This window comes from Ammodytes marinus (assembly GCF_949987685.1).
Source record: "Ammodytes marinus genome assembly, chromosome: 21".
NCBI lineage: Eukaryota > Metazoa > Chordata > Actinopteri > Uranoscopiformes > Ammodytidae > Ammodytes > Ammodytes marinus.
In genome coordinates, this window is record NC_137225.1 from 874705 (window position 1) to 894422 (window position 19718).

The 19718-nt window shown below is 41.2% G+C and overlaps 1 protein-coding gene across 4 annotated transcripts; it reads right to left on the reverse strand.

Annotated features, from left to right (window-relative positions):
• Window positions 1-7470: 7470 nt before the first annotated feature.
• LOC307267825 (leukocyte elastase inhibitor-like) lies at window positions 7471-19700 on the reverse strand. Of its 4 annotated transcripts, XM_080050248.1 has the most exons (11): window positions 18617-18766; window positions 18293-18474; window positions 16231-16461; window positions 13098-13223; window positions 12164-12281; window positions 11372-11535; window positions 10882-10959; window positions 10585-10674; window positions 10327-10504; window positions 9836-10070; window positions 7471-8018 (listed from the first exon to the last, which is right to left on the reverse strand). In XM_080050248.1, the coding sequence occupies exons 1-10, from the start codon at window positions 18681-18683 to the stop codon at window positions 9844-9846; spliced, it is 1461 nt and encodes a 486-aa protein (XP_079906374.1). In that variant the 5' UTR covers window positions 18684-18766; the 3' UTR covers window positions 7471-8018; window positions 9836-9843. The 4 variants fall into 4 exon arrangements, with proteins under 4 accessions (XP_079906374.1, XP_079906376.1, XP_079906373.1 ...); XM_080050250.1 differs by lacking the exon at window positions 18617-18766 and adding an exon at window positions 19542-19700 and having other exon boundaries at window positions 7471-10070; XM_080050247.1 differs by having other exon boundaries at window positions 7471-10070.
• Window positions 19701-19718: the final 18 nt, after the last annotated feature.

Here is a 19718-nt window from a genome sequence, read left to right on the forward strand (position 1 = left end):
TCAAAACATTCTCAAATCTTTACAGAACACATAGCAAACTTGGAAAACTCAAATCCAAGTGTGAAGCCTGACAGGGATATTTTCTGTTGCATCATTGTATCCATGGACAGTGGCAGAGAGGTTAACATAGGTGGGCTTCTCCAAAAGGAACTGTGTGCAATCCCCCCATCACTTGCCACAACAGAGTCAGTGCTCAGACCTACTAGCAAAGCTGACTTAGCCACTATACTACAAGACGGTGCAGAAGAGACAGGGCTTAGTCCATCTCTTGTGAGAACATGCACTATCATTGATGGGATGGCTTTAGTAAGAACAATAGGAAAACCTCAAAATGCATAAACCTTTGGGGATTATGCTGACATTTTCATAAATTCATTTTCAGAAAGTGACTGGCAATATACATTACAAGAGCGATCTAGTCTTTGATCAATCAGTACCTACAGAACTCCATAAAGGGTGGAACCAGAGCAAAACGCAGCAACACTCTGCGAAAAATTTGCACCATTGTAAGTAATGATGTAAAGATGTCAGCTAACTGGAATAGTTTCATTGAAATGGCCAAAAACAAGGCCAATCTGACACAATTCATTTCAATTGAACTTGAAAGGCATGTCATTCAGTATGGTCATGAAATTGTAATAAGTTGGGGATTTGATGATGCTGAAAAAGTGGCAACGGCAGCTGGGATGGATGTTTTCCACCTTCCACATGAAGAAGCAGATACCCACGCATATTGCTACATGCTGTTGAAGCCACAACCAAAGGGTATGGAAGCCTCATCATTCAGAGACACAGATGTACTCTTGTTGCTTCTTGTGTTTGCACACCTGCTGAGCCCAGACATTTGGATGAAAGCAGGAACTGCCAAGAAACCACGCTACCTTAAAGTGCATGATATTAAAATGAGATTCTGAATGGTCTGTTGGCATGTCATGCCATCACTGGATGTGACACTACCAGCCAGTTCACTGGAATAGGAAAAAAGGGCGTGAAAGTGTTCCAGCAGTGCCCCCATCTTCTCCACAACTTTGGTGAGGAGGAAGTACCAAGTCCAGCTATTCTATCCTCAGCAGAACAGTTTGTCTGCAAACTTTATGATCCAAAAACGACCGACACTTCAATCCATGAAGTTCGCTGTGCCCTGTTTCGGAAAGTCAAAGCCAATGTGGATAATTTACCACCAACTCAGGAGGCCTTGTCTCTGCACCTCATGAGGGCCCACTATCAAACAAAGGTGTGGAAACAGTCACTAGTGAGTGACCCATCCACAGTTGCCCTCACCAACCAGTTGTGGTTGGCACATGAAGGATGGCATGCTTGTTCCCCAGCTTTTAACCAAAGAACCTGTACAGGCCAGGTGCTCGGAGCTGACGATATGTGGATGCAAGGAAAGTGGAAGTCAGTGCAGTACCAGGCAGTACTGCACTGTCGAAAAAGTGGAATATTTTGCAGTGGGGCATGTGGTCGTGTCTGTGCAGCTTGGTGCAAGACTACTCAAGTACTGAGGTTGCGTTCCGAATCGCATACTTTCTACTATATAGTATGTAGAAAAAAGATTTAGGATGTCCCGATTCTTGTGGCCAGATTTAGGATGGTTAGAAGTACCCGGATGTCCTACTTCATGCGGCCAAGATTGTTAGTGTTGAAAAGTGCATCCTATTTGGGCGACTCTGACCCACAATCCAGTGCGCACGTGAAGTGACGTCACATCGACGAAGCCTCCATATGAAAACAAACGGGGATGCGACGGATATAAAAGCAAGAGGCAAGATCAAGGCGCAATGTTATGATGAAATAAGAGAGTAAAGTTTGTCCCAATAGTATGCCTACTGCATCCTAACTAGATTCTTTTTATCGTCGGATGTAGTATGTAGAATAGAAAAAAGAAAGAGTATGCGATTCGGAACGCAACCCCAGTATTGTTTTTCCTGTTTTGTTGATTAGATTTACAGTATATTATGCCCTTGGGGTAATCCATGTTTTGTATTGGGAAGGTATTCATTATCAAAACAGTAAACTCTTCTTTTGTGTCCCTGACCAGGACTCAGACTTAGCACATGGTCCCTGCCTTCTGTTGGCTTTATACCTGAGTGCCACTGCTTGGATGGGGAAAAACATACCTTTGCCATATCACTATTATATAGTTATTACGACTAACTAGTTACTAACCCCTAACCCTAAGTGAGAGAGAACTTATTTTTAGGATGTAATTAATAACTATAGTAATACTGTATGTCAATCAAATATAATGTGTGTTACAACCTTGTACAGTAGTGAAGTCAAATAGCACCATAGACCACCATATACAGTAGAGTGCTACATTTCCGCCTGATCATGTAAGTATTATAACTCTCCCTAGAAGTTTTAAACTTGGTATGACTCATTCCCATAGATAGGGGTACTGATTTATAGAGGTTTTGGGATACCATGTTATGTTTTCAAGCTGATATTCACTTTGAAAACTGGTTCTCTTTAGGCGGAGATTGTTTTTTTCATGTTCTAGGTCTGTTATCTCTTAAACTGTACAATACATTTTCATTCTGACACTTCAGCAGACATCCCATGAGTGTTAGCTTTCATTTGATACCATGTTTATGTATATGGTCCTTGTGGTTGTGGAAATATTCAGCATTTATTGTTGGCATGTCATATTGAGAAGGAACCCAAAAAATTGGCCTGAAATTGCTTGTAAAAGTCACAAAAAATATTTTTCAGCTTGACAACCACCCTAATATCTTACCTATCGGTGTCTTGTAACAAAACATGTCCGCAAAAGTCTTAACGGAAGCCCTTTTCAGAATTGGCCCCCTGACTAATGGTGCGTGGTGTTCTGGCCGACACACATGAGGTGAATGTAGTGATTATAGCAGATCAGCGCCGAAACAACACACTCACCTGCTTCCTCCACTATTGTCCCATTTTGCACCATTATGTTCCTGCGCACGTCTGAGGTGTGTGTGTGTGTGTGTGTGTGTGTGCGTGCGCGTGTGTGAGTGCGTGCGCGTGTGTGAGTGCGTCAACACGAGATTAACTATGGTGACAGAGTGTATTCTTATGTGTTATATTGATGGTTGTGTAACAAAGATAAGGCAAATCCTGTTTGCCACAATTTGGTGTGATTGATTTGAGGCTCCATGTTATTTTCTGTCTTATTTAAAGCTGGTTTTGCCAGCATTTTTAACCGTTTTTCTAAGCTGTTTTTGTGTTTGCGTTTCATTAAAAAAAAAATTAAACTGTAAACATAGTTAAGGTGGTGTTTTTTTTATTATTATAGGCCAATAGGCCTTCTGTGATGCGATAACCAATAATTCATTAATGTTATTATTAGTCTACTTGCTTGATTTCTTTTTAAATAGCCTACAGAGACACTTGGAGACACGTGGACATTTATTTACTGCAAATCGCGGCCTTTCGAGCGGATATGACCATACACAAGCACACATCGCGCTCGCTAGCACTTAAAAAATTTAAATAAAAAAAAATAAAAAAGATTTTTTTTTGGTCAGTTGGAAATCAAGGCAGCCCCCCCCCCCCCCCCCCCCCTGACAACTCACGGCGCCCCCCACCATTTGAGAAGCACTGCCTTAACTGATCCCTGCTCTCTTTCTTTCCTTTGTCTGCCTCTCTCTCTCTTGCTCCCTCATACTTTAGGGTGCCACTTTGACTTACTCTGTTATAATGTGGTGTGTTCTAGTTAGTGTAAATAAGATAATACATACAGGTCCTTCTCATATAATTAGCATATTGTGATAAAGTTCAATATTTTCTGTAATGTACTGATAAACATTAGACTTTCATATATTTTAGATTCATTACACACAACTGAAGTAGTTCAAACCTTTTATTGTTTTAATATTGATGATTTTGGCAAAAAAGTAAAGAAAAACCAAAAATCCTTATCTCAAAAAAATTGCATATTTCATCCGACCAATAAAAGAAAAGTGTTTTTAATACAAAAAAGTCAACCTTCAAATAATTATGTTCGGTTATGCACTCAATACTTGGTCGGGAATCCTTTCGCAGAAATGATTGCTTCAATGCGGCGTGGCATGGAGGCAATCAGCCTGTGGCACTGCTGAGGTGTTATGGAGGCCCAGGATGCTTCGATAGCGGCCTTAAGCTCATCCACAGTGTTGGGTCTGGTGTCTCTCAACTTCCTCTTCACAATATCCCACAGATTCTCTATGGGGTTCAGGTCATGAGAGTTGGCAGGCCAATTGAGCACAGTAATACCATGGTCAGTAAACCATTTACCAGTGGTTTTGGCACTGTGAGCAGGTGCCAGGTCTTGTTGAAAAATGAAATCTTCATCTCCATAAAGCTTTTCAGCAGATGGAAGCATGAAGTGCTCCAAAATCTCCTGATAGCTAGCTGCATTGACCCTGCCTTTGATAAAACACAGTGGACCAACACCAGCAGCTGACATGGCACCCCAGACCATCACTGACTGTGGGTACTTGACACTGGACTTCAGGCATTTTGGCATTTCCTTCTCCCCAGTCTTCCTCCAGACTCTGGCACCTTGATTTCCGAATGACATGCAAAATTTGCTTTCATCCGAAAAAAGTACTTTGGACCACTGAGCAACAGTCCAGTGCTGCTTCTCTGTAGCCCAGGTCAGGCGCTTCTGCCGCTGTTTCTGGTTCAAAAGTGGCTTGACCTGGGGAATGCGGCACCTGTAGCCCATTTCCTGCACACGCCTGTGCACGGTGGCTCTGGATGTTTCTACTCCAGACTCAGTCCACTGCTTCCGCAGGTCCCCCAAGGTCTGGAATCGGCCCTTCTCCACAATCCTCCTCAGGGTCCGGTCACCTCTTCTGGTTGTGCAGCGTTTTCTGCCACACTTTTTCCTTCCCACAGACTTCCCACTGAGGTGCCTTGATACAGCACTCTGGGAACAGCCTATTAGCTCAGAAATTTCTTTCTGTGTCTTACCCTCTTGCTTGAGGGTGTCAATGATGGCCTTCTGGACAGCAGTCAGGTCGGCAGTCTTACCCATGATTGCGGTTTTGAGTAATGAACCAGGCTGGGAGTTTTTAAAAGCCTCAGGAATCTTTTGCAGGTGTTTAGAGTTAATTAGTTGATTCAGATGTTTAGAGTACCTTTTCATGATATGCTAATTTTTTGAGATAGGAATTTGGGGTTTTCATGAGCTGTATGCCAAAATCATCAGTATTAAAACAACAAAAGACCTGAAATATTTCAGTTGGTGTGCAATGAATCTAAAATATATGAAAGTTCAATTATTATCATTACATTATGGAAAATAATCAACTTTATCACAATATGCTAATTATATGAGAAGGACCTGTATATTGTGTATACTTCCTGTTGTTGTTCTCTGTTCTTGCATTTTTTGCTGACTGTGAGACGGTTCAAACTGTACATATTATAAGCATCAGTCATTTCAGAGGAGATTGTAGCTGCAAAACCTCCATTGTGCCCAAATACAAATGCAGAACCCTCTCTTCTTCAAAGTCCTGTAATCTGCCATGTTTTTTGAGTGTGAACGTTTTGTAAGCGTCTAATCACTAGGATCTAATATTTTTTTTAATCTCCACTCCTGTTTTTACATGTGGCCATTGAAAGAACAAAAGGTTATTTTGGGCTATTATATAAAAGATAAAAATTATGATTGTACCTAAGTGTTTCATTTGTATTTGTATAAACAATGTACAATTTTTTTTTCTTAAATATATTTTTTGGGCATTTTTATGCTTTATTGATAGTGTAGAGACAGAGTTGAAATGGGGCAGAGAGGGGAGTGACATGCAGAGAACGACCGCGGGCTGGAATCGAACCCGGTCCGAGGGCCATGGGGGGGACGCCCTACCAACTGAGCTAAGGGCGCCCCGTACACATTTGTATAAACAGTATTTTCATTAAACACTGAAAAGACATCTCTAGCAGTGTTTCTTTGACAACCACTTTCACTTCAAGATGGGTACTGTGGCATTGTAGCCATCTCTCCAAAGATGAAAGTCTCTGTAAGTATAGTGAAAGAGTGTATCAATTTTTCAACATGGTTACTCTCATCCATGTAGGCTACTGCACTTTATTTTAATTGTTGAAACAGCACAATATGCGCATATATCCTCTGGTATGTTGTGTGCCTCCGCATATCGTATAAATAATCATGGTGGGCTGCCATGGCCAAAAATGCCAGGGCCGATTTTTTGAATGAGGACTGGATCTTCAACGATCAAAAAATGTATATCTTGACTATTTCAAATGGATTATGCAAACTGCAAATATAAAAATGTTCTCACGTGGAGCAAAAACTCCTGGTGGCTCCAGCAGCAGCTGTGTGCAGCGCTCACTGTCTGACTGAACAGCTTCATGGAAATGATATTCTAAAATTCTTTGTGTTATATTCTAACGAAATTCGCTAAAGCAAGTCACTTACGAAGCCATTTACGATATCAGATTATATCATGAACTGAAACATGATAGTATTTATTTCTTTAACATGGCAAAAATATACAGTAGATCAGACAGTGTAGGCAATTCATTGACATGTAAAAAATGTAAACAAGGTAAATGCAAATATTTGCTTTGAAATCACCAAATGAACAAAACTGCATTTTTATTATTTTTCACAATAAGGATACATTCAGTGGCGACGTGATTTTGTGCATCTGTACAATACTTTGCAATGCTGTTCAACAGCTCACAGCAATACATTGCACATTTATTTCCTTCTTTGTCAGAAGTTTATCACTAAAGTCATAGTGACTTTATGGCCAGGCAGTTTTATTGGATCGTACTATATCGTACAGGTATAGCTAATAAAGCAAGTGAACAGGGGGTTAAGGGGTATGTTGTAGCACCAGGTGGGTGAAACTCCCTCCTATTAGTAGATGGTGGGGCAACATGATTTGTGTCTAGAAAGGTGGCACTCTTGTCAGTTTGATTCTCTGGCATTGATAGCAAAACATCTGGTGGCTAATGTGCCATTTCAGGAGAACTTACTAGGATTTGACCTGCCCTGCAAGTATGGTGCTGGGGCTTTCTTTGGTCAAAGGGCAATGTAGAGTAAGTAGGCCTGTTTGCGAGTGAATGCTGTAGCCTGCTGAACCGCTATCGAAACATTTTAATGTTATGGTGGCAAAGGTGGTCCGCAAGCTGGAACGGGGCACCCTGCCACCCAGGTCATCTATGTAAGCAACAATGCTCTCACTTTGAAGGAAGGAATTAAAGTGGACAGAACATCTGGGACAGTGGAGACGATGGAAGTTTCCGCTTTTGTGTTGATTATCGTAAATTGAACAATCTGATTTGAAAATGCCTACCCTGTTAGAAGTACCATAATTTAGCCTTCAGTGGGCTTGGGCTTCATTTGATCTATGGAAACAATTCAATGATCTTCTCTAATTTGTTTGCTTAATCAGAAAATGCAGTTCAGTACCATTATAAAACTACAGTCATAAGACTAGGATTTATAAAATGAAATACCATTTGGACACACTATTTCATACCACAGCCTTTATTCTCTCTACACAAAAAGGGACAATGTGCATTCAGTAAAACCCTAATGTAAACTTATTTTCAATACTCCATGCTGAACATGATCATGGCAACATACAGAACATTTAATTGCACTTTACATTTTGACAAAAAGGTGTTAAAATGCAGTAAATATAAAATCCAGTCTCAGGAAAAGGCAAATTGCTTTTAAAACATTACACTCTGTGAACTGCTCAGACTCAATGAGTGAATTTCAGCAGAATCATATTATTTCTGTATAATTGGGGGGAACATTTTGCATTGAAAAACATGCTGTATATGACAAAATCTATTTGATACTGTTACGGCCATGTTTAGGGTCCTTTCCTATTTGTATTCCTTTTGTTTACTAGAGCTGATTGTTGACATGCTGTAGCTATGCATATGATTGTTATGTTAGAGACTTCACTTCCCAGCACCTTAGCGCCAGGATGTGACGTCACGCAGGTGCACACTGACTGTTTGATTATTGGCAGCAGCCGGGCAGGTGGAGGAGATTGTTTGACACACACCTGCAAAAGACACAAGGAGGATCAGCATTCAACAAGCATAGCTAGACTCACTGAACAGTTCTTCATTTTTAAGCTTTCACAACTACACTGAAAGATCTCCCTTCCCTATCACACTACTGAACGTGATATCGTACGACTAGACTGGCGGTTCATGGGAGCTGGAGAAGGGGCTCTTCGAACCAGCGGACTCGTTGAGTATAGCTAAACTTGTTCTTCGTCTCATCAGCTCTTAGTTTGCCTTTTCTTTTGTTCTTTTCGTTGTGTAGTAGCAGTTCCAATACGGGGCTTGCGGTATAACAGTAGTATACAAGTTATACTCAATCACAAGAAAAGACCATTGAGGAGTTCATTCAATTTGAGATCAAATTTGGGCTTTAGCACAAATACAGCGGTCAATGAACATCTATAGGGAACAATTGCAACACTTTTGGTTTTGTGGTGGATGAATGATGACATCCTAAATGGGTAACACTTTATAATAATGTTCATTTATAAGTCATTCATAAGTCATTTGTTTCCTGCTTATTGATCCATATTCTTATTTGCTAAACCACATAAAGGGGTTGAACGACCCACTTGTAGTTTGAGTTGGCATAAGAGTTTATGTCTACTTTTATCATTGACTCACACCAAGGAGATTGATTAAATGATTGAGTTGATTTAAGCCCAGTTCAGACCAAAGATTTGCCACGCAACGAGCTGGCCTGGACGTTCTAAAACTGGACCTGGCGATTTGACTAAATTAATTTTCTGCAACTCTTTGCAACGCGCTGCAACGAGCAGTTCACACAGCAGCGACTTCTCCCCCGCAACGTTTAAAACAGTCTCGTTGAAAGTCGTTGCGAGGCGAATCTTTGGTCTGAACTGGGCTTTAGAATCCTTATTACCAGTTGCAAACTGGGAAGGAGGCCCATGAAAAAGCAGTATGGCTCATACAGAAGATAGTGGATACACGATTTAGATGGAAATAGAGTAAAATTTACCACTTGTGTAACATCTATTTTTTTTTTTTTTTTAAATCTATTAACATAGGTTTTTCAAAGGCTTTCCTGCCAAATAATAGTATTGAAATATAGGACAGAAACACAAATGAGAACTAGAGGATTTTACACACACTGGCCATAGCAGTGATTTTCCCTTTTTTCCAGCAAAGCAAATAAAAATATGGTAGCTACAATATGATGAAGATGCTGATCCCGGCATGGATGTATTATTAAACGGGCCAACTGGGCACAGGCATGGGAGCCCAATGGGTCAGAGAGCCGTGTGTGAAGGGACTGGTTACATTTCTTATTTCTTGTTTGGAAGTCAATTAAACACTCAAAGAGAGACACAAAACTACCACAATGAATCAAAACGACCAAACGGATATCTTTGCCTTTGAGGCTCCTACTCTAATGTGGGACCTTGTATGCCTCGTTTCTACTGAGTGGTACAGTTTGGTTTGGTACGGAATTGTAGGTGGGTTATATGTCCGGATGCCGATGGCCGTGGCAGCTACAAAACTATTGTGACATCTTAGCAACGGGACACAGTGTAGCCTGTGAATAAATTCAATGAAAAGGAAGAACGGGACATAGTGAAATTGTTCTAAAACACAAGATTATTTACTCTTGCTGAGGTGATAACACAAATAACCCAACGAAAGTTAACCAAAATAGATACAGCAAGGTGCGGTTATTTTGGTACCCTTCCCAACCTTTGACAGTGGAAATGCAGATAATTGCTTGCTGTACCATACCAAAGCAAACTGTACCGCTCAGTGGAAACAACGCTTAACATCTCTATGCCCAATCTGTCAGTGTATACAGACATACTGTGGTATTCACTCAGGGGAAGAGTATCGGCCAGCAAAGAGAATGCTCATGGAGGGGTTGTGCCTGATGAAGAAAAGGAAGGGGTGGTCTGCAATGAATGGGGTTGAAGGACTGAAAGAAGTCACGGTTATAGTAACAGCAGTGGCAGCAGCAGCCTCAGTTCCCTCCTCGTTGACCTCCACGAAAGCCTTGTGGACGACCTTTGACAGCACTAGATCGTTGGAGGGGGACATGCCTGTCAGCACAGGACAGAAAGGCAGTTGCTTTACCAGGCAAACCAAATGAGTAACACAAGCTACTTTACGTTATATTTTGCAATACTTTTGTTTTCGTCACACTTGTTTAGATTTCAAGCATGACATTTTGGATATTTCATAAAATGACATTCCTGTATGTGTCTTTTTTCCATCTGTCCTTGTGATATATTACTATTACTATAGAGCACTATTTAAAAAAAAATTATACAGGTTATTTTATGGCACATGTCTCACCAGAGAAGTCGCTCTTTGTGTCGTCAAAAGCATCAACCATGCCCATTGCTTTCAGGACCTTGCCCATGTCATATTTTTCCTCCATCTTGAATCGAGGCAGCTTCACCTCAACCTTAGTTTGAACTTTGTTTTTACGAGTCCACTTCATAAATTTCTCATATGTCAGCTCCATCTCCAGCTGGTGTAAACACAATATCAATAATAAGTCTGTCTGTTTCAAATTCTTTGTAAAGTATTTGTTTACTGTATGTGTCCCACCTTCTCCAAGCCTGTGGTGTTGTCCTCCATGTCATTGGGCAGGAAGATGAGCATGCTGAGGTCATTCCCTTTATAGGGCATCTCTAGGATCTGTCAGTAAAACAATAAAAAAAAACGATAGAAAAGATTATCAGATGTCTATGGAGGTACGTCTGTGGAAAGTTTAAGTCTGAGGTTTTCAATCATCGCCAAAATGAAACCTATTGTTTTTTGGATCATGGTGAATCAGTGTATCATATTTGAAACAGCAAATCGCCTGGCAGACAAACAACATTTTTGAAAAATGTGGACATTTACCTGGCAGTTGGCCTCAGGAATGGAGGTGAGAGGGAATTTACTTTCCTGGCACATCATCTTCACCGGTTTAGTGTCATTCTAAAGACAACAGGAAACAACACAACATCACTTTCCTTGATGAGTCAGTCAACAAATTACTATACATGTAACGTTGTACTCCACAAATGTTCTGGGATCAGTAAGAGCAAGTAAAGGCACAGCTTTTTTTTCTCCAGATCAGCTAAATTGACAATTAATGTTTTATCTTAAGTGTGTGTGGCCACCAGGCATCTTTTCAGTGAGGAAATAATAAAGACTAAAATAGCTTTTTCTAGTCTAATTCAGTTTGCATACCAGACGTTTCATTTTCACCTGATTTATCTGACGCTGTGAGCTGCAGCAGATCAATATACAATCAGTCACTTCCAAATTGTAAATTCCCATTTGGCTAAATCAAATGCCAATGTTCCTCTATGTTTCTCCATCTAGTGCTGTGTCTGTGCAGTTTTACCTTGTTTATTTTAAACTGAGCATCAACTGTAGAATCCTCCTCAAACTGCTTGTTCCATGTCCCTTTGAAGTAGATGGCATTGACCAGTACCAGTTTTGTCTTGTCGTTCACCACACCCTTGCCCAAGATGTCCTTGATTTTTTCTAGGGGAATTGTAAGGAACACTGCCTTCATCATTAAGACAGAGACATGCGAAAAGCAAAGTTTGATCTCTGATTCTCTTAGAGGTACTTACACTGTTTGAAGAGGAATAAAGAGCTGCACAAAACACTAGTACAATTATTGCAACATATAAAAGTTCACCAAACATTAAAATGAATATAGCAAATTAACAGTACAATATAGTCTAACTAAGCCTTGTTTCCTCTAAACTGAATAGTTTGGTTTGGTATAGTACGGCACACAATTATGTGTAATCTTCTCGGCAAGAGCGGACAATTTTGTTTTGTGAGAAAACTGGACCAGAAGCCTGACCCCATCAATGTGGTTGGTCCCCACCTTAAGCCCCCTATATCACCCTGGTGCAGTTTCCAGGCTGCTCAACTGAATTCCCTGGTCCCATTTTCAGTCCCAAGGCCTCTTGCCCCCACTTGCAATTTATTTTTCGAATACATAAATACAAATTATTAAACTGATTTGCATAACCTTCCTGGGACTTCAGGCCTTGGTGGAAACACAGACAACAATGGGCCACATGAACCTTTAGTTTTAGAACAGGAGAACTTTTGTCAGAAAAGCTGCTATAATATACTGTATATAATACTTTATAATATATGTGAGTGTGAGATCTACCTTCAGTCTGCTTCTCCACCCAGCTGTTGATGTTAACCCTGGCCGCTTCTGCGCTGCTTTTGAAGTCCACAGACTCAAGCTCAGCGTTGTAGTGCTTTTTGGTTTCTGCTAAGAAATCCTGGAATCATAAACCCCCAGTTAAGTACTCACATGGACAAATTTACAAGCAAAAGATACTTCAAGGATTACTATTAAATTACAAGAGGCCTTTAATATCAGTTCTTTGGACATTGGTTAATCTGGCAGAACAGCACAAGCACAGGCATTTTTCCACACAACCTAAATAATCACAGGTTTGCAGTGCAATCCATCCCTTACCCCGGAATTCCACTGGCTGCGTGTGCGTTGTCCAACGGTTTTGCTCCGTGCGCCCACATCAACACCCACCGGCTCCGTTTTCAGAGCGGGCACGGAGTCGCGAGACCGAGGAGTTCTTGCGGTAATAAAAAGTGATGGGCGATCGCGCTTGATAATATGATGCTGTGTAGTATTTACAAAACAAACGCATGAAAGGTTATTATTCCCATCCGAACGAGTAAAAGAACAGTGGACATGCTTGTTTGTGTCTCTGTTTTGGGATTGTTACCTGCAGTGAACACCGAGTGTCTTATTTTGACAATTAACCGGATGTTTTATTGTTTTGTCGGCATCTGTTTTCCTGTCTCTCTCGATATGTTCTGTGCTAAATTGATGCGGCGAGCTCCGGCATCCAGCAAAAATACAAGCAGTGCGTAATTCACCAGACAGCTGGAGCAGCAGCGGAGCAGAGAGACGGTGCAGCGGAGCTAGTGGACGCTCACGCACTGACTAAAGTAAAAACCTGACAGCTCCGATGCTGTGGCGGAGCGGAGAAGGATCGGACAGGCATCTGACGGAATTCGGCCTTTACCATTTTAATGAATCCATGCTGAGCACAACAGGCTCACAAACACACCTTGACAAACTGATAGGACTGCTCCCCATACAGCCTGTTGGCAAGGCTGAGGGCATATGGAGCATCTGCTTTGTTGAGCTCGTTCAGTAGTTTGGCAAAGCTATCATGGACATCTGTCTTGAGGCACTGCAAACCACCAGAGAAGAGATGTGCGTTACAAAGACACTCTGAGCCAGTGACCCATGAAAGTCAACTTTGTATTGCGTTGTATTTGGATAATTGGCTTTGTGTCAGCTTACATATTAAAGGAATATAATAGACACCAAAATCATCATTAACCTTGGTTAATGCTACAGTACATAGAAGGAAAAACCATTATTACTAGTAACCGCAGTAAAGCTAACACTGTACACAGCAAGTAACAGCTATTTTATCAATGACATTTATCTTACATTGTCATTCTTCACTTTTTGCCATTTTATTATTGTTAAATCAATGCCTGTCTATGCTTTTTGATTCATGATTTTCATCATTTACTCTAATCAAATTACCTTCACGATCCTGAAGTTTCCAGAAGACCAATTTTACAACACTTTTTAGAAAGAATATGGAAAGAGGCAAAACAGACCAAACAACAGCCTTCACACTAATAACACTAATACAAAATGACAAAGTATTAAATAAATATATATAAATGAAAGCAGTATTGCCCAGTATTATGCCATTTTACACTGTCAAATACAATGTGGACCTAAAACAAATAGTTGTGTGCTTTTGTTGGTGGGTCAATTCACTGAATTTTCCATCTGCTCCATAGATCTGCGGTTTGGTTAGTACAACATGCATTAATTTGTGTTTCCACTGTCAAAAGTTGCTAACGGTACCAAAATAAGCAACCTGTGCTGTACCTCATTTTGGTAGAGCAACACACTGCAGTACATTGATTGGTCGGCAGAATAGTCACTTCCTTGCGAGAAATAAAACACCTTGTATAATCACCTCGGCGAAAGCATCCTGTGTTTAGAGTAAAATTTCTGCACGCAGTTCTTTGTTTATTTTGTGGCATTTTTCAACTTCTTGGTGGGCTAAACTATATACAATAGGGATGGGCATTTTAAGAAATTTCATTGATCGATCATTGGGAAAATTAACGATCAATTATCGAGTAATCGTTATCTTTTTACATATTAAAAAATGCCAACAGAACATCCAAAATACAGCGTTTTTACTAGGGGTGTGAACGTTTACAAAAATGCCTAACCGTGTACACAACAAATTTTTTTCCGTGTACACGGTTAACCGTGACGTCATTGTCCTCGTGCCCCCGCCGTCTTGTAGGCGCGCGCGCACACACACACACACACACACACACACGCATTCGTTCGCCTGTAAACACACAATTGACATGAACTACGCTCGTTTACACATCTCTTATAATAGGTCCATGGTACACACACACACACACACACACACACGTTCGCCGTCATAATCGCGCTTCATTCATTTCCTGATTAATATAGCCTATCGCTTTCTACATGTCCACGTTAAATGCATGTTGAACAGGTGTTATAAAGTTCGGGCTACTTACGAGCGTAGTTCACGTCAACCGGGTAACTTTAATCTTTAGGTTATCTTTCATCACTCTTCCGTGGCTGTGAGTCGAGCCCCAGCACGGCGACTCCCCATGTGTGTGTTTGCGCCAATACACAAACTCACTCACACACACACTCACCGAGGGACAGACAGATTCTCGGCAGACTAGCTTTTATCCTCCCCAATTAGTTTATTAGTGATGTAAAATCAATAAACGCGTGTCTCCAGAACATATTTAAAAACTTTGAAATTTGAAGAAAAAAAAAAAAAAACGGTTTTCGTTTATTGATTTTTCCTAAACGGTTATGATTTACTAAACGGTTACACGTGTACACGTGCACACCCCTAGTTTTTACCATAGACTGTATACAAGAGGTTTTTACTCAATAACATCTTTATTCCAAGATCTTCTAGGCAAACAACAATCTATTAAGACAAGGCAACTTTAAAAAATAAAATAATAATAAAATGCGGCGCTGGTTAAAGCCGAGGCTATGAGCCAACAAGGAGCCAATGATACGATACCTTTAAAGTTTAAACACATATGCGCCTCCTAAGATGCTGCCAAAGACTGCATAAGGACACGGCACGTTTCTCTGAGTGGTAAAGGACCTAACGTTACTTCTAATCATCATCTAAAATGTGCAAATTAGTTCCCTGATGAAGGCGAAGTAGGAAAGCATAGACGCTAAAGTTAGCCGCTAATGCTAGCGGTGCTAACGCAACACGTTAAACAGGGTCGGATGTAGGCTTCAATGTACAAGTGGTACATAATTCAGTTTGTTTAAGTGTTGTACTTATACAAGGTTTCACAATGCTTAATGAACTTAGTTATTTTCGGTTCTAAAGCTGTCCCATGGACCTTTCCGATGCCAAACTTCGCCTTAACTTCTTCCTGTTTATGTTTTGACATCTACGGTAGCTTGCAGGCTGCTGCCTGAGCCTGTTCTGTTGTCTCCTACTACTAGTTAAGTATCTCCCCCTGCTGGTAGGATGTTTAATTGCTGCCCATACAGTCTTTGGTACTGCGCAACACAACGCTATATGATCGATAACAAATTCACGTGATCGAAAATATTCTTAACGAGCAATTATCGATTAATTATGCCCATCCCTAATACGCAATGAAAAGAAGAACGTGATACAATAAACTAAAGAACAGCACGTCAACCTTTTTCTCAAAACACAAGACTCTTCACTCTTGCCGAGGTGATACGCGGCGGTTAATCTCTCTCATGGAGTTGATGATTCTGTGATGGACTGCAGTGTTTTGCTCTACCCTCTTGGGACAGCTTCTTAACCCAACAAAAGGGTGACAAAAATAGGTGGGGCACAGTTTACTTCATTTGGTACACTTCCCAACTTTTGACAGTGGAACCGCAAACAACTGCTTGCCGTACCGTACTCAAACAAACTGAAGGCCTTTCGATTAGTGGAAATGAGGCTTTGCTGTTTGAGGCTTAACATCACCCTTCACATTTTTGAATTGAGATTCTAAAATGCTAAATTAGCATTCAAAGCAGCAGGAAATTAAGTGTGACATACTAGAACTCAGATTTCCTCATAATTTCTATATATATTCTGGCATTGATGTTGGCACCTTGCGCAGATAATCTGGAAGTCTGCTGGAGTGCTGTATCTGCGTCCTTATCTGCCTCCGCGTCAGCAACTGCGGTTTCATCTTTGCCTGCTTTGGCGTGGGGCCTGGCTCCTCGGTCTGCTCCTCCATATCCATCTGCATCTGCGCCTCTGTCTCCGCCTTTGTCTCTGTCTGTTTGTCCGTCTGTTCTTCTGCCTGCTTCGGTTGCTCTGCCTCAGGGAAGCAGAGGACCTGTGGGTGCAAATGGTAGATGGTCTTATCAAAATGATCACTGTTTTGCTTGAGTGTGTGTGTGTGTGTGTGTGTGTGTGTGTGTGTGTGTGTGTGTGTGTGTGTGTGTGTGTGTGTGTGTGTGTGTGTGTGTGTGTGCAGAAATGTGACATCAACCCTGAAGACCTGGAAGTTACTGCTGCTGACCGCACCACATGGCGGCAGGTGTGTAAGGAGGGGACCCGTAAGCTGGGGGAGGACAGGACAGCCAGGAGACAGCAGAAGAGGGACAGGAGGAAAGCTCCTGTGAAGCCCTCGGTGTCTACTGACACATTTACATGTCCTACTTGTCAGAGGTTATGTAGGTCTAGGATTGGGTTATATAGCCACATTAAATCTCATAGATGTGGAACAAGGGGAATGGGTTATATGGGCATTGTCACTACCTGCAGCTTGCTTGTATGTAGCCTGGGTCTGTTGAAGGTGGTGTTGCTGTTTTTAGGCTGTGATAGCCATGTATAGGATAGGATAGGTCAGCATTGACACTATCTGGAGCTTGCTTTGTGCGGAGCCTGGGTCTGTTGAAGGTGGCTGTGCTGTTTGGGCTGTGGTAGCCAGTGAGTAGGATAAGGAACAAGTAAGTAAGTGAGAATATATGTTTTTGTTTATTTAAAATGTTTACAAAAAGGTTAAAAGTGGACGTCATCATAGAAATCGATGGACAACAAAGAGAGAGAGAGTGAGAGCGTGTGTTTGTGCGTGTGCATGCATGCGTGTGTGTATGAGATACACTGTTTTTTGCCCTTAAGTCACATCATTGGGGCATTTGAGGAGCTCAGGTCCCCCTCTTGTGTGACCTTACGGCATAAATGAAATGTTGTTTTTACCCTATAGGGCACCCTTGTAGCACATGTGATACTATATGCGTGTGTGTTTGCAGTTTAAAGTACAATATTTGTCTCTGGAATGGAGTAGAGAAGAATGTAAAGCAACACAAAATGGAAAAAGTCAAGTACAAATAACTTCAAACTTTACTTGAGTACTTGAGACAGGAACATGCCACTCCCATTTAAGCTGTGTCGATAATCCCTGTGATCTGTTTACAGCGACCACACCTGGCACCCTCTCCTACCACACCTCAGATAGTCTGACGTCAAAACTTGTCCTGTCATCTACAGCATAACACCATTATGTGTTATAACACTATGTGCACATGAATGAACTTGAAACCTGAAGCCATTCCTTTTTTTGGTGTGATGATGCAATAGTGTGGTGGCCCACACCTTGAAGAACCACTTATGACTTGCAATTCCATTTAAATGTGTGCCTACATCAACACCTTAGTCCACATTGTGTGTTAACGTGAGAACTGTAACCTTTGTGCTTTACAAGTGTCTTTAATTGTGTGTGTGTGTGTGTGTGTGTGTGTGTGTGTGTACACTGTACACACACACACACAGGTTAAGCATTAAAAAAGCATTGCAAATGCAATCTTTTTTAGAAAGAAAACCTCCCTACAGCAGAGTATTAGGTAACAGATACACACCCAGGCTTGCATGTACAAACAGGTTTTCATCGCCGCAACTGAACACTCTGGGGTGTGGGGGGGTTATGCTTTAAAAATTATTTGTTTAAAATACCAGCGAAAGTTATCAGAATTGGACACCTTATTGAAAGATAACCACACTACCACTTCTTTCAAAGGGAGTTGAACCACTTCTGACTTGCAATTACATTGAAATGTGTGCCCCTATCAACAACTTGGTCCAAAATAGGTGTGTTAACGTGAGAACTGTACCTGTCAGATTTTTACTCTACACTGTGTGTGTGTGTGTGCGCGTGCGCCTTGTACCTCTGACATCTGTGTGGCTGTATTGTCCCTGGCCCCCAGCATCACCATAGCCAGGGCTGAAGAGATGCTGAAAGGAGAGTAGAAGAGATTGCCAGTCTTATCTTCATCACTCAGCTTTTTAAGCAAATCCAGGGAGAAGGTGGTGTTGGCCTTGGAGAGAGGAGTTGATGACGCCATTGTGTCTGATACAAAGAAATGAGAACAGCATGAATCATCAGAATGTAAACTGTACATACTATCTTACAAGTTGATATATTTTTCTGATTAAATGACAAATACAAAGCTTCAAAAAGGTAGGAGTAACCCCTGAAACACACATCCTACCTATGCTGCATGTCTGCGTCTGACTATTTTTCACCGACCGTGTAATCACACTACAGCGGCCACACATCCAACCTCGGATGCACTGCCGACGGCCGTGAGTCTGCAGCGATGGTACACTTTACCTCAGGAGGCTCGCCCATTTTTTTCTGAGAGCCGCATGTCTCTCTTGGGTCTCTCTGCTTTAACTGATAGAGAAATACTCTACTGAGAGTCATATTGACTTCATACCAGCAGCTTTCGCTGTAGTTTCCCCATTTCCTGGTGTGTCCCTTTCAAAATAAAACTTCCAACAAGCGAAAATGTGGCAAAAAACGTTTTTAAAAAGAGGCAATGAGGCACATGGATTACTGTCGAGACTCAATATTAATCATATGCATCATATTAATGGGAATTATCTATGAAAACTCTATGTAGAAAGACAGGGCTTTCAGAAGCAGTAACCGAAGGCGACGCGCTCCAGAGGTAGACGCAGAATGTGTTTTTCAGGGGGTAAGTGTCTTTTTTAGCCACAGGTGGGACCATACTCAAGGACAATATGAATTTTTTTGGAGAAGCTTAAATAATTGCAACTGTTCAAAATAGTTCGGTTTTAAAATTGAAACAGCTTGGGAAACTTATAATACTCATCTGCAATAGGGTTTAATTTTTAAGTTAACAGTGTCCTCCCTTGCCAGGCATGTGTAGACGAATCCCCATTACCCTCCCCCCATCATTTCTTCCATCGATCAATCGAAAATTATTTAGATAATCATAGAGGAGCAAAATGTCCCAAACTCAGCACAACCATACAGACATTGCTCAATACTAGTCAACCGGTAAAAAGGGCATACACGTTAGTTGCACACAAAAGCCTGGCTGATGCTGATAATATTCTGCTATGATTTCTATCAAAACAAAGTGACAATAAGGCTCATCATGTACTTACTGACAAACATTCTTCTTCAAGTCAAAAAGAGATCCGGACAACTAAATGAAGACTTGATTTGTTTGAGACATCTAGTTCACACTCTGACACACCCAAGCTCAACCAGGTATCGCTGCAGCTTGAGAAAGAATCCAGAAATCACACCCATCCTGAAAGACACACCCACACATATACTGG